Consider the following 26,829-nt stretch of genomic DNA (forward strand, 5'->3'; position numbering starts at 1 on the left):
TGTGGCTAATCCTTATTGTGGCTAGCTTCACACGGGTACTGTACAGAGTATCACAATTCTAAACATGCTTGAGTGAACGAGACCTGATTAAGAATGGCTCGTGCGTTCATAAAATCGCCATACTCTGGGAAGATTTAACGTTGGAATTCTACTCAAACTAAATAAGTTCAATTATTGTCTTTATGTTGTAACGGCCACGAGGGAAAATGTAAGGAGACAACAATTGACTTTATCAACAATGTAGCTGTTGTGTTGGCAAACTGAGACGAGATGATTTTCAAAACACCCGCAGGTAAAACTTCGTTCGTGGGGCTTCGTTTACCGCAGACATTTCTATTCTTACTGTTTCTCGGAAGTCTGGGATTTGGAGCTTTGTTTTTTTTGCCTGAAACATCTCGTTTGAAACGTATTTTTCAACATAATTCGGACAACTCGGCAGTTCTCACCGACTCGATGAATGGACAAAGTGCACAGCCCAGCTCACCCATTGGGCTCATTGGAGCCGCTCGGTTCGATATTGGAGTGCTACGTATACAATCACAACTCTCATCTTCAAATGGAAAACAGACAAATAATAAGGAAAGTAGTCAAGGAACAATTTCAATGGAACATACGTCTGAAGGTGACGCTGCCGACGACAAGGTGCATACAAGGGGCGTGGTGGTATCGAGTCGGGCGCGCTCACCTGTGAGAGTGAAGTTGAGGAATTGTATGCTGAAACCGCCATATGGCGCAAATTATGGAAAACCTAGTGATCCTGAATCTCTGCAGCGTCGGGAGAAAGTCAAAGAGGTAAGAGCCGGTGGTGATAGGCCTATGCATTGCCATATGGTATCATAATAGGATAGGATAACGCTGTGTTACAGACAGGTTTATGTGGAGAAGGCAGGAGGATAATAATAGCTTGAGCAATCAATGTATTTGAGCAAATAACTGTTAATGGCAACAACATGCTTGAGGCTGAAGGTCTACTCAATGATTCACACTTTTAAATTAATTAGGATCTATTGTGAATTTTATACTAAATAGCCTGGATTCTAGCACAGCCCCCAGACTGAAAACGATAAGGTGTCTCCTCACTGTTGCCCATGAGGGAATGCAGTTGGCATCTTTTGAAAAGCCAGACAAATTCATCAGCAGGCTGCAAATCTCCAGGTCAATAATGGTGCTGCATGGTAAGTGTATGTGGGTTGGCAGAGGTGGGGTGCAGGGGTCATAAAGCCTACTGTACAGATCTCTTGAGGTAATGCTGTTTGATTGGCAGGGCTGCTCCAGTTGTCCAGACACTGGGTCTCTGTCCCAAATGGTAACCTATTCCCTACATATTTCACTACTTTTGACCAGAGCCCTATGAGTAGTAGTGCACTATATAGGGGATAGGATGCCATTTAGGACGTACAGTGCACCTCCTTATTCTGGGGCACAGGCTCCTCCTGACTGTCAAACATGATGATTCTCCTGACTCCCAACAGTCACAGCCGCTGTTCACCTTAGCCTTTACCTGACACTACTTATTACAAACGTCTCCAAAGCGCCACACACACACACACACACACACACACACACACACACACACACACACACACACACACACACACACACACACACACACACACACACACACACACACACACACACACACACACACAGCAACTAGGGGGGGGGGGTGAATATTCCCACACACAACGTACACTAGCTTCTTTCATTCAAACAGAGAATAGAGATATATTATTTACCCGGCAAACTATTTGCAAAGCCCATGACTGTAGAGCAACTGTAGACTGAGTGATCTATGTTGCTATTCAGCCACGATTCTCCTGAATGAAGCAGAAGCTTTTATTCTTTTGATCTGTTTTTAAATAGGGCTACTTACAGTCAAACAGAATCTTTCTTTCATAGAAATAGAGGACCAAAACTAGAACGCTATTACAGTATCATATCAGTTAAGAGTTGTACTGCCAGAGATTGGTCTAACTTGGGTTCTTGTTCATTTCTTGGCAAGGAGAATGTGACTTTACCTTTGGCCTCATTTGGATATTCATTGTGAGGAAGTGTAAAATGACATTGACACGGCTGCAACAAAGCCAAGCAAGCTTAAATGTCAAACTAAAACCCCTTCAATTTTTATTCAAGATCTTTCTTTCTTCCTAATGTTCTGGTCAATGGATGCTCCGTGTCATTACCAAACCTCTGGAGGGGAAATAAGGCCGTCTGATACTTTATTGATGGCAGATGATTCAGAGGTGCCAAAGATCCCATCCAGAATAGGTCATCTTGATTGCAAAGGTCAACCCCAAGGCTTTACCGGTGAAATATCATGAGTAGGCCAGTCCGTCTTCCTCACTGGTACTGCTGTTTTGATGAATAAAGCAACACACACTCTCCAAAGTTCATCTCTCCCTGCTCTCTCCAACTGTCTCACACATTGTCCTATCACCACAAAAGTCAGAGCCAGTGTCAACAGAACTACAGCCTTTTTCTTTTGTTCTCTTTTTCTTTCCCTCACACAGTTACCTCAAGATAACTGCTAATCTATGCCAAGAGGTAATAAGAAACAAACTGATATACCGGTACAGTTACTGCTTATTGCGACTCACTGTTGGTAGATTGTTGACAAGGACTGCAGGCAGAGGAGTTGTTCCATGGACTAGGTTATTAGCTCTTGAGATATAAACAGACCCCATGGTGAGAGAAGTTAGTTTGGCAAAATTAGATGCATATTCCGATAATATAATGTGAAAGCCATTCTATGCATTAGCCTAGGCCACGTGAATAAGTAGGGTGAGGAGATGAATGGGTGTTGGTTGTTACTAATGTCACTGGTGGTTCCCGAGGGAGCCCTCAGATCACAGAAATGTGACTCTTTGAATGACCTCATCCTATTGCAATGATATCATTTCATGGAGATTATGAAACCACTGTAATGGGCTGTTCAATTTTGGTATTGAAGCTAATTAAAGGTTGTCATCTGTTTGTTATTCACTAAAACTAGAATACTTATTTCACTGAGATTCTACCACATGTATTTTTATTTCAGATGATGAAGTTTGCTTGGGACAACTATAAGCGCTACGCATGGGGGGAGAATGAGCTGCGACCACTCTCCAGGAATGGCAATGATGGCAGGACATTTGGTGAGTAAATGGCTCCCTGGACGTACTATATGGCATACCAGTACCCTGCTTCTGAACATACTCTACCTACATGAAAGTTTACAAACTAATGTCTGCAGTTAATGTCTCTGCAGTGCAGTCCATAGCACTTAATGTTTCTAGTCTGCAGTGCAGTCCATTGTGTTTTGGTGTGTTGGTGTCACAGGTGGGTTAAGAGGTGCCTCTATTGTGGACTCTCTTGATACCCTCTACATTATGGGGCTTGGTGAAGAGTACCAGGAGGCCAAGGAGTGGGTGGAGAACAACCTGAACCTCAATGTAGTAAGTGGGTCATTTTTCCCTTATTACAAATAATTAATGTTGTCAGTGGGGCTATACATAGGCCACTTTAAATCTAATCCAGCTGTTTAAATCTAATCCAGAACAGCGTGCAAGACACGCTGGGATGCTAGGGACGTCACTCTGAGAATGCTGGACCTGGATATCAATCATGGTTCAGGCAGGGAGATTATGCCCACTGAGAAGAAAATGAAAAACATTCATAAATAACCCTGGGACCAAACCTCCGACAGCTCGTCAGACACAATAGAAAGTATCCATCGTCTGTAATGAAAAGCAATCTCTCTTTTTCTTTCTTTCTTTCTTTCTTTCTTTCTTTCTTTCTTTTCCCCACAGGGTGGAGAGGCGTCTCTGTTTGAAGTGAATATCCGCTACGTGGGTGGCCTGCTGTCTGCCTACTACCTAACAGGAGAGGAGGTGAGATCCATCCATCATAGTTTATTCATCACATTTCTACATTGCTTAACAGCAGTATTACTCAGCTATAATGTCTCCCACCGTTATGAGGCCTAAAGATATCTGTCTTCCGGAAAACAGCTCTACATCCTCTTGCCTGATAATGTGGCCGTTCAAATAAATGACCTAGAATCAAAAAGAACCGCCATCACATCCTGGTTGATGTGTGCAGTTGTCAAAACGTATATATCCTATAATGCATCGATAATGGACAGATTAGAGAATTCCATCAATACCACACACACCACTGAAATTATGTAGGTTGATTGAGTTCTGGAATTTATCCACAATCAAGGCATTATTTTTCGGAACTAAGCAGGCTCTGTCGTAGAATGATTCCATTGCAGTTGATCCACTGTGGGGATGGTCAGTTATCACAGCTGGGAACAGGATCAAGAACCAGACTATGAAGTAATTAAGAATATCATTTTAGGGCTCAGTTGTGCCTTCTCTAATTAAACAGTGTCTTAAAGTCTGGGGCTGTATGTATCAAGTGTCTCAGAGTAGGAGTGCTGATTTAGGATCAGTTTAGCCTTTTAGATCACAATGATTACAATAACATGGACAGGGGGAACCTGATCCTAGATCAGGACTCGTGCTCTGAGACATTTAACACATACAGCCCCAGGTATGACCGTTGGGAAGACATTCGGCACCATGGACAGCTCCCAACAGCCTGTTTTTCTCCTTGTATGGTGATCAATTACACTGGGTGAGATGACAGTATATTTTCAGATTACCATGGCAACATGACTACCAGTATTACCTTCCTCTGCCAGAGCACTTTTCTTGACAAGGTTGTGCTCTCAGTTCTTGATGTGATTACAGGCTGTGCAATTTCAAGGACACTTGTTCAAGCCTTAAATAATTGTAAAGAGAGAGCTGGATTATTATCTTGATATAGTCTTTTCAGAAATGAAAGTAAACATAACATACTCATCACAGTACCAGTTTCATTACATCCTGCAGAGAGTTTTCTCTGACTTCTATATTGAGGCTTATTTATATCAAGACTGCTTGTTTGTGGTTGCTGGCTGCTTTTTTTCTCAAACAGAGGCAGTCATTTGTTTTAAAAGAATGCAGCATTTCAGATAGATGGAACACTGCTACAGGCACACAGTGTCCTAAGCTCTTCTTTGAATAGCTTTGGCTTTACTTTGGTGAAATTCTTTCTTTTAGCTGCATGTCATATTTTGTGAGTTTGTCAAGCTGTGCCTGTGGATTTATACATGTTGTGCATCATTAGATAATACTTGTGGTCCACCTGGATATTAGGGCATGGTATGATACCAGTGTTGAGATATTTGTTAGTATTGTGGTATGGAAACAAAACATAAAGAGGGATTTAATGTTGAAAACAAGCATGATTATGTTGTCATCCAGAGTCACTTGTATTTATTTCTAAGCTATAGAACAAACACAATATTTGACATAAAGCAGGTTTTAAAGGGCCAAAGACTTTGTGTTTTTATTTTTGCTATGTAAAATTTTTGTGTAACACTGGTATTGTCGCAGCCCTGCTGGATACAACAAGGAGAGTCATTAGTCATTTCCTTTGGGGACATGCAGGACAGGAAACGATAAATGGGACACCAACTTTGCCACAGCTGTTATTAACACTTCCTGAAAAGTGATACACTGACAATGTGGTTTCAGCATAGAAGAGCTTGAACTAGATGCAGTCTACAAAAGGTGAACTACAATGAAGACTACAACACTCCTCCCCTTTCCTTGTCCCTTGCCAAACCCCACCTGCAACCAGACAGACACTGAGAAGAGGGATAGAAGAGGGCATGAAGCCCTGAGCTGTCCCATAAAGTCACTCATCTACTACTTTAGATGAACTCAACTGAACCAAACTCAACTGAGCTGTCTCAACCAAACTGAACTGACTTAACTGAACTGATTTAACTGGACTGAACTGAACAGCTCTATTGTCTCTCCAGGTGTTTAAAAGGAAAGTGGTGGAGCTGGGGAGAAGTCTGTTACCTGCCTTCAACACTCCCACAGGCATACCACATGGAGTTGTCAACCTGGCCGGGTGGGTAGCATTTCCTAGTTTGGTATACAATACCTCTTCTGCTGGAGCATGGTAGTCTTCACTGAAGCAATATACATAAACTGACACATTGTAGCTATGCTGTTGTAGGTAGTGTAATTCTTGGACTGGAAATAGATTGCAGGACTATATATCGTGATCTAATTAGTTTCAGTGTGTCATCATGCATCACACTTGATGAACTCTGGATTTATCTAATCCCGGTAATACTATTAAAACCACAGTGGAAAAGACATTTGGATCGGAGCGAGAGAGGAAATCCATCCTGTTCCTTTATACTCAAAACGCATTTTCACTGCGGAAGTGAGAGTCATTATATTCAGTTTTGCCTGATGGCCCAGCTCTCCCTCCTAGTCCCTAGGGAAAGTAAGTGTGAAGTCAGTGAGAAGTGTGAAGCAATCTGCCATGGCCATTAGAGGGAGGGTAAGCTAAGCTGGTGCTCCTGGCAGCCTGTCAGCTTCCCTCTCCCCAGCTGTCAGTCAAATGCGTATCTCGGATCGATGTGTCAGGTGTCTGGGAATGACAGAGGCTCAGAGTGGAGGAAGATCAACATCCCCCTCCTCCTCCAGATCTAAATATAGAATATTATGGAAGTGAATGAGGAACAGGTCTGGGTCGAAGAGAAAGACTAACAGGTCAGGATCTGCTCCTAATCTATCGCAGAATAGACTCTTGTCATTATGATTATTCTCCAGGTTCTTTCATCAGAAAGACAAAATAATATTTCAGACATGAACCGTGCTGTCTGCTGACAACTGGACAAAAAGAAGGATATCCAAGACACAACTATAGATTGTCTCAGCCTATAATGGTAATTCTATCCAATCAACGCATTTCTGTCACAACAAGTTCTTATCCGCCTAGCCAATTAAGGCATGTCACAGTTAGAAATGGTTATTTTGTGTGATCAAAGCTGGTTAGAGCTTACCGCATATAATTCTGTCTGACTACAGCTACCTCCAATAAACACTGAAATAATACGCCTGTGAAATTACTCATTTTAGGGCAAGACGCTGATATTTCCACCATGTGCATTAGAGAGCATGATAGCCAGCACCTTTGCAGAAGAGCAGAGAAAATGATACATTAGTACATAAATATTACGTAGCCAATTTGAGTTGGATGTAAGTTATTCAGCTAACCATGGTGCGAATTACGGGGGAGTCAGGGGCTCAGCTCCCCTGAATGAGATGTTAAATCCCCTAAATGCAACAAAAGTCCAACTTTAGGGAGGGTCTCAAAATAATGTCAATTTGACATGTTTCCTATTTGTTTAGAATGCAGTGGTAAATACATTGGAATATTTTATTTTCATATTTACCAATGAAATGAATACCCCCCACCTATCTGTCATGGTTTAGAAAATGTATTTCTATGTGGCGGTGCTGTCCATCCAGTAGTGCTGAATTTCGGCCTCAGCTGACCTCCTTTATGTGTAGATGTTCCTTTGTACTTTCTCATTTTCGACATTTGTTTGCCATGCGACTTTGTTAAAAATAGCCTTTATTCCAATGCATTTGATTTATCCGTTGATTTATCATTGTTTGCTTTTGTCGGTCAGCTGTTTGGAGCGCTCGTTGTTTTGTTTTTCAGATGCGCGAGGGTACTGGTGATCTCTGCGTCGGAAGTAACAGACCATTTTATTTAGCTTCAGTATGTTCTATCAATATTTGTTTTATTTCCTCAGATGATGATGATGATGATGGTCAACAATATCAAGAGACAACTAGCCCACAGCTAGACACCAATGCACATCCAATCCATCCAACAATTATACGTTAATGACAGTAGGCCTATAGTTGACTATTTCGGTTAGAAGCATTCAATTTTGCAATGGCATAGGCTTACATTATTTTGGATTTGTGTGCTCATGAGAACTGTTTTCACGGCGAAACATCATGAAATGTTACGTAGACATAGTTACACTTACAGTGCATTTTCAGAGATCTCCAAGATCAATGATTCGTACAGGTTTTAGGTTCAATGTTCTAATTAAATTGTCAAATGCTTAACAATGATGAATAACACTGTCATAAATGTCATTAATGTAAGGAAAGAAAGGTAGTGTTTTATGTCACATGATCTGTGAAGTCTCCCAAGCATTAACTCATGAATTATGGACAACTCATGATTTAGATTCAAGTAACTTATTATTTTGAATGTAGGCTATTCTGCGTGTGTTGATGTCTTTAAAATTGCCTTGGCAGAGAGGCTCGGCTATCGGCATTGGTGTAGTCCTAGTGGAGAGTAAAAGCAAGTAAATGCCATTTACCCACATTTAAAAATAAAATAAAATAAAAATGTAATAATGCATTGAAAGTATACGGAGAGTTACTTTTTTTTTTACCGCGACCATCAATCAGAGTTTACCCATTTTTTTTACCGCTACATCACTGGCTACCAGTAGGCCTACATATACAGTGGGGCAAAAAAGTACTTAGTCAGCCACCAATTGTGCAAGTTCTCGCACTTAAAAAGATGAGAGAGGCCTGTAATTTTCATCATAGGTACACTTCAACTATGACAGACAAAATGAGGGGGATACATCCAGAAAATCACATTGTAGGATTTTTAATGAATTTGTTTGCAAATTATGGTGGAAAATTAATATTTGGTCACCTACAAACAAACAAGATTTCTGGCTCTCACAGACCTGTAACTTCTTCTTTAAGAGGCTCCTCTGTCCTCCACTCGTTACCTGTATTAATGGCACCTGTTTGAACTTGTTATCAGTATAAAAGACTCCTGTCCACAACCTCAAACAGTCACACTCCAAACTCCACTATGGCCAAGACCAAAGAGCTGTCAAAGGATACCAGAAACAGAATTGTAGACCTGCACCAGGCTGGGAAGACTGAATCTGCAATAGGTAAGCAGCTTGGTTTGAAGAAATCAACTGTGGGAGCAATTATTAGGAAATGGAAGACATACAAGACCACTGATAATCTCCCTCGATCTGGGGCTCCATGCAAGATCTCACCCCGTGGGGTCAAAATGATCACAAGAACGGTGAGCAAAAATCCCAGAACCACATGGGGGGACCTAGTGAATGACCTGCATAGAGCTGGGACCAAAGTAACAAAGCCTACCATCAGTAACACACTACGCCGCCAGGGCCTCAAATCCTGCAGTGCCAGACGTGTCCCCCTGCTTAAGCCAGTACATGTCCAGGCCCGTCTGAAGTTTGCTAGAGAGCATTTGGATGATCCAGAAGAAGATTGGGAGAATGTCATATGGTCAGATGAAACCAAAATATAACTTTTTGGTAAACTCTCAACTCGTCGTGTATGAAGGACAAAGAATGCTGAGTTGCATCCAAAGAACACCATACCTACTGTGAAGCATGGGGGTGGAAACATCATGCTTTGGGGCTGTTTTTCTGCAAAGAGACCAGGACGACAGATCCGTGTAAAGGAAAGAATGAATGGGGGCATGTACCGTGAGATTTTGAGTGAAAACCTCCTTCCATCAGCAAGGGTATTGAAGATGAAACTTGGCTGGGTCTTTCAGCATGACAATGATCCCAAACACACCGCCCGGGCAACGAAGGAGTGGCTTCATAAGAAGCATTTCAAGGTCCTGGAGTGGCCTAGCCAGTCTCCAGATCTCAACCCCATAGAAAATCTTTGGAGGGAGTTGAAAGTCCGTGTTGCCCAGCAACAGCCACAAAACATCTCTGCTCTAGAGGAGATCTGCATGGAGGAATGGGCCAAAATACCAGCAAAAGTGTGTGAAAACCTTGTGAAGACTTACAGAAAACGTTTGACCTCTGTCATTGCCAACAAAGGGTATATAACAAAGTATTGAGAGAAACTTTTGTTATTGACCAAATACTTATTTTCCACCATAATTTGCAAATAAATTCATAAAAAAATCTTACAATGTGATTTTATGGATTTTTATTTCTCATTTTGTCTGTCATAGTTGAAGTGTACCTATGATGAAAAATACAGGCCTCTCTCATATTTTTAAGTGGGAGAACTTGCACAATTGGTGGCTGACTAAATACTTTTAGGCCCCACTGTATTTGAGGTTCAATACACATTGTAGCCTAGTCTAGTAAGTTGACAGTGTGTGTTAGGGTGAGCATCTCGTTTTTCCCAGGACAGTTTCAGCCCCATGTCAGGTGTCCCAACTACAAAAAATATAAATTTGTCAGCAAGACAACATCAATTAATTTAGGCCTAATTAATGGCAATCACTGAATGACATTAGACACACTTTTTGGTGTTTTGTAACAGATGTCTATTTCCATTCATCAAATGCCATACAGTTTGAATGCTGGAATTATTTTGTAGTAGACAAACATGCCTAACTTTTTGAAGTGATTTGTTTGACAGTCAGATGAAAATATCATGACTGGTTGTGTTCATGCCACATTAAAAGGAAATTCATTTATACAGTTTAAATGACCTCTTTATTATTAGGCCTATATATAAAAAATACAGAGACCCCTGGATGTCATGGTGTAATTCAGCTAACCGAACAATATTAGCAACTTCACCCTCACATTTCAACAAATGTAGAACTTGCAAATTGGGAGGATGATTGTGTTCATACAATTCTGAATGTGCCCAATGCATAATTTATGTGTTATTGCTGGTACAACTTCTACAATACAGTAGGCAGGTTTCAAATGTTACATTTCTCTTGCCTGGCTACCCAGACTCCTTGCACCGGCAAAACACTATGCCGTGGCCACGGACTTCTCCGGAATGGTTCTGTATCTGAGTACCTCCCCGACGCTTCACCGAATGTGAACAAGTTCGGGGCGGTCTGATTGGTCCAGAAACAGAATGGGTTGGGCTAGAGCCATAACACACGTGGGCGGTTTAAATAATCGTAATTGGCTTTGATACTCTGATTGGTTAGAGACGATCCAATCGCTCCACGTCACCACAAACGACTTCAATGATGGCTGTCTCAGACTAAAGTATGTAGCAAACGACAAAGCAGCGGAGGAATTTAGTGTGAGTTGTCAGGCTAGCATTTCTCTCTCATGTCTGTTCCTGTTTTAGTGATTCCAGGAGGTGGTCCGGAGGGGATTTGGGGAGGAGCAGTGTTCTAGCAGAGTTTGGAACCCTGCATCTGGAGTTTGTTCATCTGTCAGAACTCACCAATGATCCCATTTATACCGAGAAGGTGAGTGCTGTAACTCCACAAGCCTCACATGTAATGCTTTTGTTTTCAAGTCTTTAAAATCAGATGTAATGAGCTCAACTGTTAAATAAATTCACTTGTTTTTTGTCTCTCTCGCCCTCTTACTTCTCTACACCCTCAGGTTATGAATATTAGGAAACACCTGAACCAGCTGGACAAGCCACGTGGCCTCTACCCAAACGCTCTCAACCCAGTCAGTGGGAATTGGGAACAGCGTAAGTCACCATCTGACTATTGAGTGATTGCAGTCCTTCATTAAACCAAGAGGGATTACATTGTTCTTTGATGTTATTGTCCTGTCTGCGAACAGCCACTTGTGTTACATGGCATGGCAGATCATCGTTATTGCTTATCTTTTTCAGATTATGTCTCCATTGGGGCCCTTGGTGACAGTTTCTACGAGTATCTAATAAAATCCTACCTGATGTCAGACAGGACAGATGAAGTTGCTAAAAGAATGTACTATGCTGCACTGGAGGTACACATACCAGTCTATGGCCAGTCTATGGTTGCATGCTATGCCATATAATGCTATAACAGAAGAAAAGCAATAGCTGAAGCGTGAGAACAAGAACAGAACCATGGAACAGAGCAGGAGAAGAGAGATCGTGAAAAGAGGCAAAGACATTTGATGAAAAATATTTTTTTTTTACTAATATCAATTTACCAACATTTCTGAAAATGGATATATCGTGTTTTGGAATGAAACTCTTCACATGTTTTTTACTAATGATACCCATCTACTGTACACTGCTTTAGGCCATAGAGAATAACCTAGTCCAGAGGTCTCCTGGGGGGGCTGATCTACATGGCTGAGTGGAGAGGGGGTATCCTAGACCACAGGATGGGTCACCTGGCCTGCTTCTCTGGAGGGATGATCGGGATCGGGGCTGAACACAGCAGTCCAGAGACCAGGCAGCACCAACTGGACCTGGCTGCTAACATCACCCATACCTGCCACGAGTCCTACAGGCGTACACGTAGGAACACATCTATATATATACTCAAAACACAGTTCAAAGCCCAATCAAATGCCTTACAGGGTGTTGTAATTGACATGCTGTCATGGCATATTCACAATTCATTAGTTAGTCTTAACAGTTTTTACTATAGGGCCCCACAAAGAGGATGGATTCAAAATGAATCGCCATTAGTTAATACTTTTTTAAACAAGGTTTTTCTATTTGGCTTTTCAGTATTTTGCAGGCGAAGGGCGAAAAGAAACAACAAATCCTCTACCACTCTCAGTCCTATGCTCCAACAAAGCCCCACCCCCAACCAGATATGGCATTACATCATTAGTTATTGCTTGACAGGTTTAATAGTTAGTCACATGTAAAGGTGTTAACAGTAAGAATACACTAAAAGGATGGACTAATGATGAATTACCATTAGTTAATACTTAACAAGCTTTCATAAATAGCATGATCAATAACAAAACAATAACATTGTCACATCTCTTACATAACATTATATAGCATTACACATTTTATTCAATTGCATTGCCTTAGATATTTACCTGACACAATTAAGTCATATGGAACTTAAGAACGAAGTTAGGGGTTTGAGAAAATGTTTGAGGGACATTCATATTGCCATTGTATGTGAAAAGGTGTCACCCTGATCTCTGAAGGCCTGTGTAGGTGTCACCCTGATCTCTCTGAAGGCCTGTGTAGGTGTCACTCTGATCTCTCTGTAGGCCTGTGTAGGTGTCACACTGATCTCTCTGAAGGCCTGTGTAGGAGTCACCCTGATCTCTCTGAAGGCCTGTGTAGGTGTCACTCTGATCTCTCTGTAGGCCTGTGTAGGTGTCACCCTGATCTCTCTGTAGGCCTGTGTAGGAGTCACTGATCTCTCTGAAGGCCTGTGTAGGTGTCACCCTGATCTCTCTGTAGGCCTGTGTAGGTGTCACCCTGATCTCTCTGAAGGCCTGTGTAGGTGTCACCCTGATCTCTCTGAAGGCCTGTGTAGGTGTCACCCTGATCTCTCTGAAGGCCTGTGTAGGAGTCACGCTGTATGTCGTCATACTCATCAGGGTCTGCGAAGATGTTGTCACGGGTTTCATAAATAGAAGCTCTGGTCCTCACACTCACATCTGACAGCACTAACTCCTCTGACAGCACTTTCTCCTCTGACATCACTTCCTATTCTAACATCACTTCCTTCTCTGACATCACTTCCTGCTTCTCCTCTTCAGTGTACAGTAGATGAGAACTGAAGCTTTGCAGCCAGTACAGAAAGCAAAACAGACACTGTGAAGACACACCTGTGTTAAGGTCCAAGAGGGTAGAGTTCTGAGCTCATATTCATAGCTCTTGTTCTCAGCCATACATTAGTACTGGATCATGCCTCCCAGACTGACACTTATGTACTGTTCTCTTCCTTCTCCTGTCTGTACAACTTGAGTCCCATTGCTCATGTACCACGTTTAAGACTTCACTGGTGGTTTGGCATCACTGCTGCAGGTCAGAGTCACGGACTGCCCTCCTCTGTTTTACCACTGACTGACACTGAAGTGTTCTTGGCCATATTTCACAATAAGTGAAATTCTCAAAGCCTCTTACAATAAAGAAGTAGCTGCCTGAACGCCCTTTTCTGACTGCCTGTAGAAACGTGACCTTGGACGAAATAGCTCAAGTTTGGACAGAAAGTCTTGCAGAAGGAGGTCAGGACTGATTCTACCTCCTTTGCAGTGGGAGGAGTAACTTTTACTTGTATGTTTATAACAGACAGATTGACGCCAAATGGATCACGGTATGACGTACCGTACCCCCTTGCTTTTTAAACGTGAATTTGTTCTCTTTCTCCTTGTTACCATGGTGCTCTTCCCGATCCGGGAAGTCCCAAGTATTTGAACACCGTTTTTGACCATATTGTGTGATGGTTTGAATGCTGGGATAATTGTATTTATTTATTTTACCTTTATTTAACTAGGCAAGTCAGTTAAGAACAAATTATTACTTTCAATGACGGCCTAGGAACAGTGGGTTAACTGCCTGTTCAGGGGCAGAACGACAGATTTGTACCTTGTCAGCTCGGGAACTTGCAACCTTTCGGTTACTAGTCCAACGCTCTAACCACTAGGCTACCCTGCTGCCCGATAATGCGTAATCTGAAGTTTCTAAAACTGTTTGAATGATGTCTATGAGTATAACAGAACTCATATGACAGGCAAAAACCAGAGAAAAAATCCAAACAGGAAGTGGTAAATCTAAGGTTTGCAGTTTTTGAACTCAGCCCCTATCGAATACACAGTGGGATATGGGTCATTTTGCACTTCCTAAGGCTTCCACTAGATGTCAATCATCTTTAGAATGTTGTTTCAGGCTTCTACTGTGGAGGGGATTGAGTCAGAGGTCTGGCAGCAGCCTCGATCTCAGTCACGTGCATTCACATGAGTGGTAGCTCTCGTTCCATTGCTTTTCTACAGACAATGGAATTCTCCGGTTGGAACATTATTGAACATTTATGATAAAAACATCCTAAAGATTGATTCTATACGTAGGTTGATATGTTTCTACGACCAGTAATATAACTTTTAAAACTTTTCGTCCGATGTTCGGCTGGACCTGAACGCGCGTTGACAGTGGTTGCATTAACTTTTTATGGCTGCAGGGGCAGTATTGAGTAGCTTGGATGAAAAGGTGCCCATTGTAAACAGCCAGCTTCTCAGTCTCAGTTGCTAATATAAGCATATTATTATTAGTAGTATTGGATATAAAACACTCTAAAGTTTCCCAAACTGTCAAAATATTATCTGTGAGTATAACAGAACTGATATTGCAGGCAAAACCCTGAGGAAAATCAAAACAGGAAGTGGCTTCTATTTTGAAAACTCCATGTTCCTTAGCCTCCCTTTGCTCCATTTAAAGGGATATGAACCAGATTCCTTTTCCTATCGCTTCCTCAAGGTGTCAACAGTCTTCAGACATAGTTTCATGCTTTTGTTTTGAAAAATGAGCCAGAACGATAACATCGCGTCAAGTGGTCACATGAGTTTTGCTCGCGCAACAGAATTTGAAAAGCTTTTGTTTTTCCCTCTCCTACTGTGAAAGACATTTCCGGTTGATATATTATCGATTATATATTTTAAAAACAACCTGAGGATTGATTATAAAAAATGTTTGACATGTTCCTGTGGACATTATGGAAACTATTTGGAATTTGTCTGCGTTGTCGTGACCGCTCTTTCCTGTGGATTTCTGAACATAACGTGACAAACAAACAGAGGTATTTTGGATCTAAAAATAATCTTTATGGAACAAAAGGAAGATTTGCTGTGTAACTGGAGGTCTCGTGAGTGAAAACATCCGAAGATCATCAAAGGTAAACAATTAATTTGATTGCTTTTCTGATTTTCGTGACCAAGCTACCTGATGATAAGTGTACTTAATGTTTTATCATGCGATCGATAAACTTACACAAACGCTTGGATTGCTTACGTTGTAAAGCATAATTTCAAAATCTGACACGATTGGTGGATTAACAAAAGGCTATGCAGTGTTTTCCTATATTGCACTTGTGAATTCATGAATATAAATATTTATAGTAATATTTATTGTATGTAGCGCTATGCTATTCAGCGGTTGTTGGTGACACTTATACCGATATTGGGATTGCAGCCATAACAATTTAAGGAGAAGTGTATCTAAAGTTCCATGCAAAACACTTGAATTTTCATCAACATTTATAATGATTTTTTTTTTTGTGAATTGATGTGGTTCTCTGCAAAATCACTGCATGTTTTGGAAATACTGAACATAACACGCCAATGTAAAATGATATTTTTGGATATAAATATGCACTTTATCGAACAGAACATGCATGTATTGTGTAACATGAAGTCCTATGATTGCCATCCGATGAAGATCATCAAAGGTTAGTGATTAATTTTATCTCTATTTGTGCTTTTTGTGACTCCTTTCTTTTGTTGGAAAAATGGCTGGCTCTTTCTGTGACTTGGTGGTGACCTAACATAATCGTTTGTGGAGCTTTCGCTGTAAAGCATTTTTGAAATCAGTCACTGTGGCTGGATTAACGAGAATTGTATCTTTAAAATGGTGCCTAGTACTTGAATGTTTGAGAAATTTGATTTATGAGATTTCTGTTGATTTGTATTTGGCACCCTGCAATTTCATTGGATGTTGGCGAGGGGTTCCGCTAGTGGAACCCCAGTCTTAGACAGGTTAATGGGGGCCTGTTTGGCTCACCTTTTCCTGTAGTCCAAGATCAGGTCTTTGTCTTGCTCATATTGAGGGAGAGGTTGTTGTCCTGGCACCACACTGCCAGTTCTCTGACCTCCTCCCTATAGGCCGTCTCATCATTGTCGGTGATCAGGCCTACCACTGTTGTGTCGTCAGCAAACTTAATGATGGTGTTGGAGTCGTGTTTGGCCACACAGTTGTGGGTGAACAGGGAATACAGGAGGGGACTAAGTACACACCCCAAAGGGGCCCCGGTATTAAGGATTAGCGTGGCAGACGTGTTGTTGCTTACTCTTACCACCTAGGTGCGGTCCGTCAGAAAGTCCAGGATCCAGTTGCAGAGGGAGGTGTTTAATCCCAGATTCTTTAGCTTAGTGATGAGCTTCGTGGGCACTATGGTGTTGAACGCTGAGCTGTAGTCAATGAACAGCATTCTCACATAGGTGTTCCTTTTGCCCAGGTGAGAAAAGGCGGTGTGGCGTGCGTTTGAGATTGCGTCATCTATGGATCTGTTGGGGCGGTATGCGAATTGGAGTTGGTCTAGGGTGTCCGGGAGGATGCTGTTGATGTGAGCCATGACCAGCCTTTCAAAGCACTTCATGGCTACCTACGTGAGTGTCACGGGGCGGTAATCATTTAGGCAGGTTACCTTCGCTTCCTTGGGCACAGGAACTATGGTAGCCTGCTTGAAACATGTAGGTATTACATACTCGGTCCAAGAGAGGTTGAAAATGTCAGTGCAGACACTTGACAGTTGGTCTGCACATGCTTTGAGTACACATCCTGGTAATCCGTCTGGCCCAGCGGCTTTGTGAATGTTCACCTGTTTTAAAGGTTTTGTTTACATCGGCTACAGAGAGTGTTATCACACAGTCATCCAGAACAGCTGGTGCTCTCGTGCATGCTTCAGTGTTGCTTGCCTGGAAGCGAGCATAAAAGGCATTTATCTCGTCTGGTAGGCTCGCGTCGCTGGGCAGCTCGCGTCTGGGTTTCCCTTTGTAGTCCGTAATAGTTTTCAAGCCCTGCCACATCTGGTGAGTGTCAGAGTCAGTGTAGTAGGATTCAATCTTAATCCTGTATTGACGCTTTGCTTGTTTGATGGTTCGTCTGGGGGCATAGCAGGATTTCTTATAAGCATCCAGATTAGTCTCCCTTTCCTTGAAGCGGCAGCTAGCCTTTAGCTCGATGCAGATTTTGCCTGTATTCCATGGCTTCTGGTTGGGATATGTACGTTCAGTCACTGTGGGGATGACATCATCGATGCACTTATTGATGAAGCCGATGACTGAGGTGGTGTGTTCCTAAATGCCATTAGATGAATCCCGGAACATATTCCAGTCTGTGCTAGCAAAACAGTCCTGTAGTGTTGCATCCGCGTCATCTGACCACTTCCGTATTGAGTGAGTCACTGGTACTCCCTGCTTTAGTTTTTGCTTGTAAGCAGGAATCAGGAGGATAGAATTATGGTCAGATTTGCCAAATGAAGGGCGGGGGAGAGCTTTGTATGCATCTCTGTGTGTGGAGTAAAGTTGGGCTAGGATTTTGTTTTCCCTGGTTACATGTGACATGCTGGTAAAAATGTGGTAAAACTGATTTTAAGTTTGCCTGCATTACAGTCCCCGGCCACTAAGAGCGCCTCTTCTGGGTGAGCATTTTCTTCTTTGATTATGGCCTGATAGAGTTGGTTGAGAGCTGGCTTCGCTTTGTGGTGGTAAATAGACTGCTACGAATAATACAGATGAGAACTCTCTTGGTAGATAGTGTGGTAAGGTACTCTACCTCAGGCGAGCAATACCTCAAGACTTCTTTAATATTAGACATCGCGCACCAGCTGTTATTGACAAAAAGACACCCCCACCCCTCGTCTTACCAGAGGTAGCGTCTCTGTTCTGCCGGTGCATGGAAAATCCCACCAGCTCTATATGGTCTGTTTCTTCGTTCAGTTACGTCTCGGTGAAACAGATGTCACTGTTTTTAATGTCCTCTTGGTAGGATAATTTTATTTAATTTTTTTATTTTACCTTTATTTAACTAGGCAAGTCAGTTAAGAACAAATTCTTATTTTCAATGACGGCCTTGGAACAGTGGGTTAAGTGCCTGTTCAGGCAGTTAACCCAACCTTCCGGTTACTTGTCCAACGCTCTAACCACTAGGCTACCCTGCCGCCCCTAATAGTAGGTCATCAATTTAATTTTCTAACGATTGCATGTTAGCAAGGAGAATGGAAGGCATTGGGAGTTTACTCGCTCGCCTCCGGCTTCTCAGAAAGATCCCCGATGCGCTTCCCCTTTTCCTGCATCTTTTCTTCACGCAAAAGGCATGGATCTGGGCCTGTTCCATTGAAAGTGTCAGACTCATTAAAGGAAAAAGTTTCTTCCAGTCTGTGTTGAGTAATCGCTTTTCTGATGTCCAGAAGTTATTTTTGGTCATAAGAGACGGTAGCAGTAATATTATGTAAAAAATAAATAAAAAGTTACACAAAAGGCAAAAAATAATAAAAATTGCACAATTGGTTTGGAGAACGTAAAATGCCAGCCATGTTCTTCGGCTTTTTCCACATTTTGTTACGTTACAGCCTTATTCTGAAATGGATTAAATCATTTTGCCCCCTCATAAATCTAAACAATACCCCATAATGACAAAGCAAAAACTGTTTTTTCTAAATTTCTGCTAATTTATTTAAAAAAACAACAACTGAAATATCACATTTACATAAGTATTCAGGCCCTTTTACTCAGTACTTTGTTGAAGCACCTTTGGCAGTGATTACAGCCTCGAGTCTTATTGGGTATGACGCTACAAGCTTGGCACACCAGTATTTGTGGATATTCTCCCATACTTCTCTGCAAATCCTCTCAAGCTCTTTCAGGTTGGATGGGGAGCGTCACTGCACAGATATTTTCAGGTCTCTTCAGAGATGTTAGATTGGGTTCATGTCCGGGCTCTGGCTGGGCCACTTAAGGACATTGAGACTTGTACCGAAGCCACTCCAGCGTTGTCTTGGCTGTGTGCTTAGGGTCGTTGTCCTGTTGGAAGGTGAACCTTTGCCCCAGTCTGATAACCTGCTCTAGAGGGCTCAGGATTTCATCAAGGATCTCTCTGTACTTTGCTCTGTTCATCTTTCCCTCGTCCCTGACTAGTCTCCCAGTCCATGTCACTGAAAAACATCTCCACAGCTTGATGCTGCCACCACCATGCTTCACCATAGGGTTGGTATTGGCCAGGTGGTGAGCGGTGCCTGGTTTCCTCCAGACGTGACGCTTGGCATTCTGGCCAAAGAGTTCAATCTTGGTTTCATCAGACCAGAGAATCTTGTTTCTCATGGTCTGTGTCCTTTAGGTGCCTTTTGGCAAACTCCAAGCAGGCTGCCATGTGCCGCTTGGTGGTTCCAAACTTCTTCCAACTTCTTCCATTTAAGAATGATGGAGGCCACTCTGTTCTTGGGGACCTTCAATGCTGCAGACATTTTTTGGTACCCTTCCCCAGATCTGTGCCTTGACACAATCCTGTCTCTGAGCTTTACGGACAATTCCTTCGACCTCATGGCTTGGTTTTTGCTCTGACATGCGCTGTCAACTGTAGAACCTTATATAGACAGGTTTGTGCCTTTCCAAATCATGTCCAATCAATTGAGTTTACCACAGGTGGACTCCAATCAAGTTGTAGAAACATCTCAAGGATGATTAATATAAATAGAATGCACCTGAGCTCAATTTCAAGTCTCATAGCAAAGTTTTATTTTTTCATAAATCTGAAAAGAAATCTAAAACTCTGTTTTCACTTTGTCGTTATGGGGTATTTTGTGTAGATTGATGAGGATTTTTAATTTTTTAAATCCATTTTAGAATATAGATGTACTGTAACAAAATGTGGCAAACGTCAAGTGGTCTGAATACTTTCCAAATGCACTGTATACAGTACCAGTCAAAAGTTTGGACACACCTACTCAGTCTAGGGTTTTTCTTTATTTTCCGATTTTCTACATTGTACAGTAATTGTAAAGACATCAAAACTATGACATAACATATGGAATCATGTTGTAACTAAAGTATTAAACAAATCAAAATCTATTTTATATTTGAGATTCTTCAAAGTAGGTACCCTTTGCCTTGATGACAGTTTTGCACACTCCTGGCATTCTTTCAACCAGCTTCATGAGGTAGTCACCTGGAATGCATTTCAATTAACAGGTTTGCCTTGTTAAAAGATCGTTTGTGGAATTGCTTTCCTTCTTAATGCGTTTGAGCCAATCAGTTGTGTTGTGAATAAGGTAGGGGTGGTATACAGAAGATAGCCCTATTTGGTAAAAGACCAAGTCCATATTATTGCAAGAACAACTCAAGTAAGCAAAGCGAAACGACAGTCCATCATTACTTTAAGACATGAAGTTCAGCCAATCCGGAAAATGTCAAGAACTTTGAAAGTTTCTTCAAGTGCAGTCGCAAAAACAATCAAGCGCTATGATGAATCTGTATCACAAGAGAACCGCCACAGGAAAAGAAGAGCCAGAGTTACCTCTGCTGCAGAGGATAAGTTCATTAGAGTTAACTGCACCTCAGAGTGCAGCCCAAATAAATGCTTCACAGAGTTCAAGTAACAGACACACCTCAACTGTTCAAGGAGACTGCGTGAATCAGGCCTTCATGGTCAAATTTCTTCAAAGAAACCACTACTAAAGGACACCAATAAGAAGAACAGACTTGCTTGGATCAAGAAACACAAGCAATGGACTGGTGAAAATCTGTCCTTTGTTCTGATGAGTCCAGGTGTGAGATTTTTGGTTCCAGCCGCCGTGTCTTTGTGAAACGCAGAGTAGGTGAAATTATGATCTCCGCATGTGTGGTTCCCACCGTGAAGCATGGAGGAGGTGTAATGGTGTGGGGGTGCTTTGCTGGTGATACTGTCAGTGATTTATTTAGAATTCAAGGCACACTTAGCCAGCATGGCAACCACAGCATTTGACAGTGATATGCCATCCCATATGGTTTGCGCTAAGTTCAACTATCATTTGTTTTTCAACGGGACAATGACTCAAAACACACCTCCAGGATGTTGAAGGGCTATTTGACCAAGGAGAGTGATGGAGTGCTGCATCAGATGTTCTGGCCTCCACAATCACCCAAACTCAACCCAATTGTGATGGTTTGGGATTAGTTTGGAGGAAAAAGCAGCCAACAAGTGCTCAACATATGTGGGAACTCTTTCAAGAATGTTGGAAAAGCATTCCTCGTGAAGATGGTTGAAAGAATGCCAACGATGTGCAAAGCTGTCATCAAGACAAAGGGTGGCTACTTTGAAGAATATACCGTATGTTTTGATTTGTATAACACCTTTTTGGTTACTACATGATTCCATATGTGTTATTTCATAGCTTTGATGTCTTATTATTCTACAATGTAGAAAATAGTCCAAATAAAACCCCTTTTAATGAGTAGGTGTGTCCAAACTTTTGACTGGTACTGTGTTTACAGATATGCATATGGGTAGCCTATAGACATCCAGGGACATCTAGAGTAGAAGTATATTTATATAAGTATAAAGTATTATAAGAGCATCTGCAAGTAGTTGCAGGGAATAAAGTGAACCTGTAAGATTGTAGGGTGTGATCTAGCTGTAACGCTCCCTTCTCTAGGTACATACTGCCCAGGGATTGAACCCCGGTCTCAATCCCTGAGTTTAGCACCTTGGCAGAAACAATTGTATTCATACAGCTTTCTCTGTAATATGACTATTCTCCAGCATATTACATAATTATGCACAATAATAAAATATTAAATATGCACAATACAAAAAATATTAAATATGCACAATATGACAAATATTAAATATATGCATATCCAGTGTTTCCTCAACAGGTGCTGGAGATCAAACAATACGTTTAGCATAATGCATTGTCCATTCTAATCCAACCTAAAAATCCAACAGCCACTAAACTGGGCCCAGAGGTGTTCCGGTTTGATGATGGAGCGGAGGCTACAGCACCCAGAGTAAACGAAAGGCATTACATCCTGAGGCCAGAGGTCGTGGAGAGCTACATGTACATGTGGAGACTGACCCATGACCCCAAGTACAGAGAGTGGGGCTGGGAGGCTCTGGAGGTGAGGCCATACATTTACAGTGCCTTTGGAACGTATTCAGACCCCTTGACTTTTTCCACATTTTGTTATATTCCAGCCTTATTCTAAAATTGATTAAGTTGTTTTTTTTTCCCTCAACAATCTACACACACTAACCCATAATAACAATGCAATAAGTTGTTTTTTTTTGTGGCAAATTTATTAAACATTTTTAAAAAACGAAATATGACATTTTAGAACAGGTTTGCGATGTTCTGTGAAGGGAGTAGTATATAGCGTTGTTCAAGATCTTCAGTTTCTTGGCCATTTCTCGCATTGGAATAGCCTTCATTTCTCAGAACAAGAATGGACTGATGAGTTTCGGAGGAAATGTCTTTGTTTCTGGCCATTCTGAGCCTGTAATCGAACCCACAAATGCTGATGCTCCAGATACTCAACTAGTGTAAAGAAGGCCAGTTTTATTGCTTCTTTATCAGCACAACACATTTCAGCTGTGCTAACATAATTGCAACAGGGTTTTCTAATGATAAATTAGACTTTTTAAAAATATAAACTTGGATTAACTAACACAATGTGCTTTTGGAACACAGGAGTGATGGTTGCTGATAATGAGCCTTGGTACGCCTATTTAGATATTCCATTAAAATTCAGGTGTTTCCAGCTACAGTAGTAATCTACAACATTAACAATGTCTACACTGTATTTCTGATTTAATGGACAAAAACATTTGCTTTTCTTTCAAAAACAAGCCCATTTCTAAGTGACCCCAAACTTTTGAACGGTAATGTAAGTGTTCAGACCCTTTACTCAGTACTTTGTTGAAGCACTTTTGGCAGCGATTACAGCCTGGTGTCTTCTTGGGTATGACGCTACAAGCTTGACACACCTGTATTTGGGGAGTTTCTCCCATTCTTCTCTGCAGATCCTCTTAAGCTCTGTCAAGTTTGATGGTGAGCGTTGCTGCACAGCTATGTTCAGGTCTCTCCAGAGATGTTAGATCGGGTTCAAGTCCAGCCTCTGGCTGAGCCACTCAAGGACATTCAGAGACTTGTCTCGAAGCCACTTCTGCGTTATTTTCACTGTGTGCTTAGGGTCGTTGTCCTGTTGGAAAGTGAACCTTCGCCCCAGTCTGAGGTTGTGAGCGCTCTGGAGCAGGTTTTCATCAAGGATCTCTCTGTACTTTGCTCTGTTCATCTTTCCCTCAATCCTGACTAGTCTCCCAGTCCCTGCCGCTGAAAAACATCCCCACTGCATGATGCTGCCACAACCATGCTTCACCGTAGGGATGGTGCCAGGTTTCCTCCAGACGTGACGCTTGGCATTCAGGCCAAAGAGTTCAATCTTGCTTTCGTCAGACCAGAGAACCTTGTTTTTCATGGTCTGAGAGTCTTTAGATGCCTTTTGGCAAACTCCAAGCAGGCTGTCATGTGCCTTTTGCTGATGAGTGGCTTCCTTCTGGCCACTCTACCATAAAGGCCTAATTGGTGGAGTGCTGCAGAGATGGATGTCCTTCTGGAAGGTTCTCCCATCTCCACAGAGGAACTCTAGAGCTCTGTCAGAGTGACCATCAGGTTCTTGGTCACCTCTTTGACCAAGGCCCTTCTCCCCCGATTGCTCAGTTTGGCCAAGCGGCCAGCTAAAGGAAGAGTCTTGGTGGTTCAAAACTTCTTCCATTTAAGAATCATGGAGGCCACTGTGTTCTTATGGACCTTCAGTGCTGCAGAAATGCTTTGGTACCCTTCTCCAGATCTGTGCCTCGACACAATCCTGTCTCGGCTCTTTACGGACAATTCCTACGACGTCATGGCTTGGTTTTTGCTCTGACTTGTACTGTCAACTGTGGGACCTTATATAGACAGGTGTGTACCTTTCCAAATCATGTCCAATCAATTGAATTTACCACAGGTGGACTCCAATGAAGTTGTAGAAGCATCTCAAGGATGATCAATGGAAACAGGATGGACCTGAGATCAATTTCAAGTCTCATAGCAAAGGGTCTGAATACTTATGTAAATAAGGTATTTCTGTTGTTTATTTGTAAAACATTTGCAAAAAAATCTCAAAATCTGTTTTCACTTTGTCATTATGGGATATTGTGTGTAGATTGCTGAGGAAATTGTATTTTTAATCCATTTTAGAATAAGGCTGTAACATCAAATATGGGAAAAGTCAAAGGGTCGGAATACTTTCCGAAGGCACTGTATAGCAATGATAAATACATTACAATAAATTGACCTATGATCCTGTGATATATTTCTTCTCAGCCCATTTTGATACTGTAGTCGTATGTGTGATTTACCCTAAAATAACCTAACCATAAAACCATCTACATGTAAAATGGAAATGTTGGTCTGATTTTTGCGGTTAGTTGAAGATGGGATTGTACTTTTATTTTACAGGCTCTGGAGCAACACTGTCGACTTGCCACAGGGTTCTCTGGTATCATTGATGTCTACGGCCATATAATCCAACACGACAATTTACAGCAGAGTTTCTTTCTGGCAGAAACACTCAAGTGAGTGAAGGAAAAGATACAAGCATCACGTGTGTTATCTTTGTCATTTCTCTGTGTTTTTCATTAGCAATAACCATAACATAACAGTATTGTACAGAGTTTGTCATCTCTGTCTGTTTTTACTTTGTCCCTGTCTATATATCTCATCTTAATTGTGTTTTCCTGTCCTCCCTTCTCTATCTTCGTATTTTCTCTGCGCTTTACACTAGCAATAACCATAACATAACGCTATTGTACATTTATTGTATAGAGTTTGTAATATGTGTCAGTGTTTGCTTCCTTTTGTACCTAATTTTAATAGTGTTTTCCTCTCCTCCTCTGTCCTCTTTCTCTGGTGTGTTATAGGTATCTGTACCTGCTGTTCTCAGACGATGATCTCCTGCCTCTGAAGGACTGGGTGTTTAACACAGAAGCACACCCTCTACCTGTCATCCCCAGGAACTGCTCTCAGGAGAGAGGACACAGACCCAATTGGACTCATTGACAGGCTTATAGGGCTCCTTTGAAATGGACCATATATGGTGTATGTTCATTGTCAGACTTAGCTCCAGTGTTTGGCCCAAACATTTTGCCTTTATGTTTTCATCTCTGAGGCCTGGCCTCAAAAAGCCCTAAGAAATGATTGGGGGCCCCCTTTCTGGCCCTAGTCACTTTGATTAAACTGCAGGAGATGGATGGTCAGTGAGACACATATCTCTGTGGATACTGTTGAACTGATTTTGTCTTCACTGTGAAAGCTGTTTTTGTTTCTGTGAATCATCAGAAACCAACAATGAGTGTATATATATCTACTTCTTTTGCCTCTGTGAGGGAAATTCCCATATCACAGGGAATGAGCTGAACATCAGCTGTCCGAGTGTCAATATTTATTTGTGATAGGTCCATTGTGCATTAAATCTGTCTGCTATGGTAAATAATGTTGTTTTTTCAGTGTAGGATTTTCTGTCCATGCCAGTTAATTTTATTATCAGATAATTTCACTAATTGTAAGTCACTCTGGAAAGTGTCTGGTAAAGGGCTAAAATATAAATGTAAATATTTCTGATGGATTTCAGCACTTCTCTGACTCACGATGCAAAACACTCCTCATCGATCAATTTTTATCCTGAACATGATCCATGGCTTGGAAATTGATTTATAGAAAGCTGCAGTCACAGGAGAAAGAGGGAAATTGTGAACAGAGAGCTTAGTGAAAATGATTACATGCTCACAACTACCACCTCCCTCTTACTTTCTCTACATGTGCACTATAAATTAGCTTACCCTTCATTACTTAAAATGACTTGGAAAAAGTAATATTTGATTTCTTCCCTGATGGCTCAGTTGATTACAAATCTGAGACTTTCATAATCAATAGTCATTTATTAATTTCTGTAATATTAAGATAGGCTACTGATTTTTAAATAGTATGTCATATGCTTTATTTGATAGATGGGAAACGGAGATATATTAAAGGAAGACAAAATGTGTAGATTCAGGAAATGAACCCTGGTGTGATTGAATATATCTGCAAATAGCCATGAATGTTTCCACTCAACTTGAGGGGCTGTGTATTTTTAGTAGGACTTTGGATGTTGCATTAAGTAAATATTGCCTGATGAACACTGGGCAATGAGGGCATGGCCCTCCCACAGGTCACTGTGGCATGAGGAAATACCTGAATAACAGGGAGACAAAATCCCTAACATGGCAACGACCAGTGTGTGTGGGGGAGAAGAGGGAGGAGAGAGTGCTTTCTTAATAAAGACACTTGTCACAACCATTGGATTTACCATCCATTTGCCTTTAGTTTGAACAACTGCCTGCTGCTAATCCCAATACTGAGCTGGACATGGCATTCAATGGAAAATGGAAAATCCACAGTCAGGAGAACCATGAAGAGTTTCTTAAAGCAATGGGTGAGAAT

At 41.6% G+C, this 26,829-nt stretch overlaps 1 protein-coding gene and 1 pseudogene across 1 annotated transcript in view; both read left to right on the forward strand.

Annotated features, from left to right (window-relative positions):
• Nucleotides 1-25,972, forward strand: LOC124043295 (annotated as a pseudogene).
• The window catches only part of LOC124043296 (fatty acid-binding protein, liver-like), a 3,324-nt gene continuing 2,466 nt past the window's right edge, over nucleotides 25,972-26,829 (forward strand). The window contains exon 1 of the mRNA XM_046361742.1: nucleotides 25,972-26,821. Coding sequence (XP_046217698.1) covers nucleotides 26,755-26,821 — 67 coding nt within the window. The 5' untranslated portion in view covers nucleotides 25,972-26,754. The remainder of the gene's footprint in view (nucleotides 26,822-26,829) is intronic.

The sequence above is a fragment of the Oncorhynchus gorbuscha genome, linkage group LG09 (assembly GCF_021184085.1).
Source record: "Oncorhynchus gorbuscha isolate QuinsamMale2020 ecotype Even-year linkage group LG09, OgorEven_v1.0, whole genome shotgun sequence".
In the NCBI taxonomy this organism is placed as follows: domain Eukaryota; kingdom Metazoa; phylum Chordata; class Actinopteri; order Salmoniformes; family Salmonidae; genus Oncorhynchus; species Oncorhynchus gorbuscha.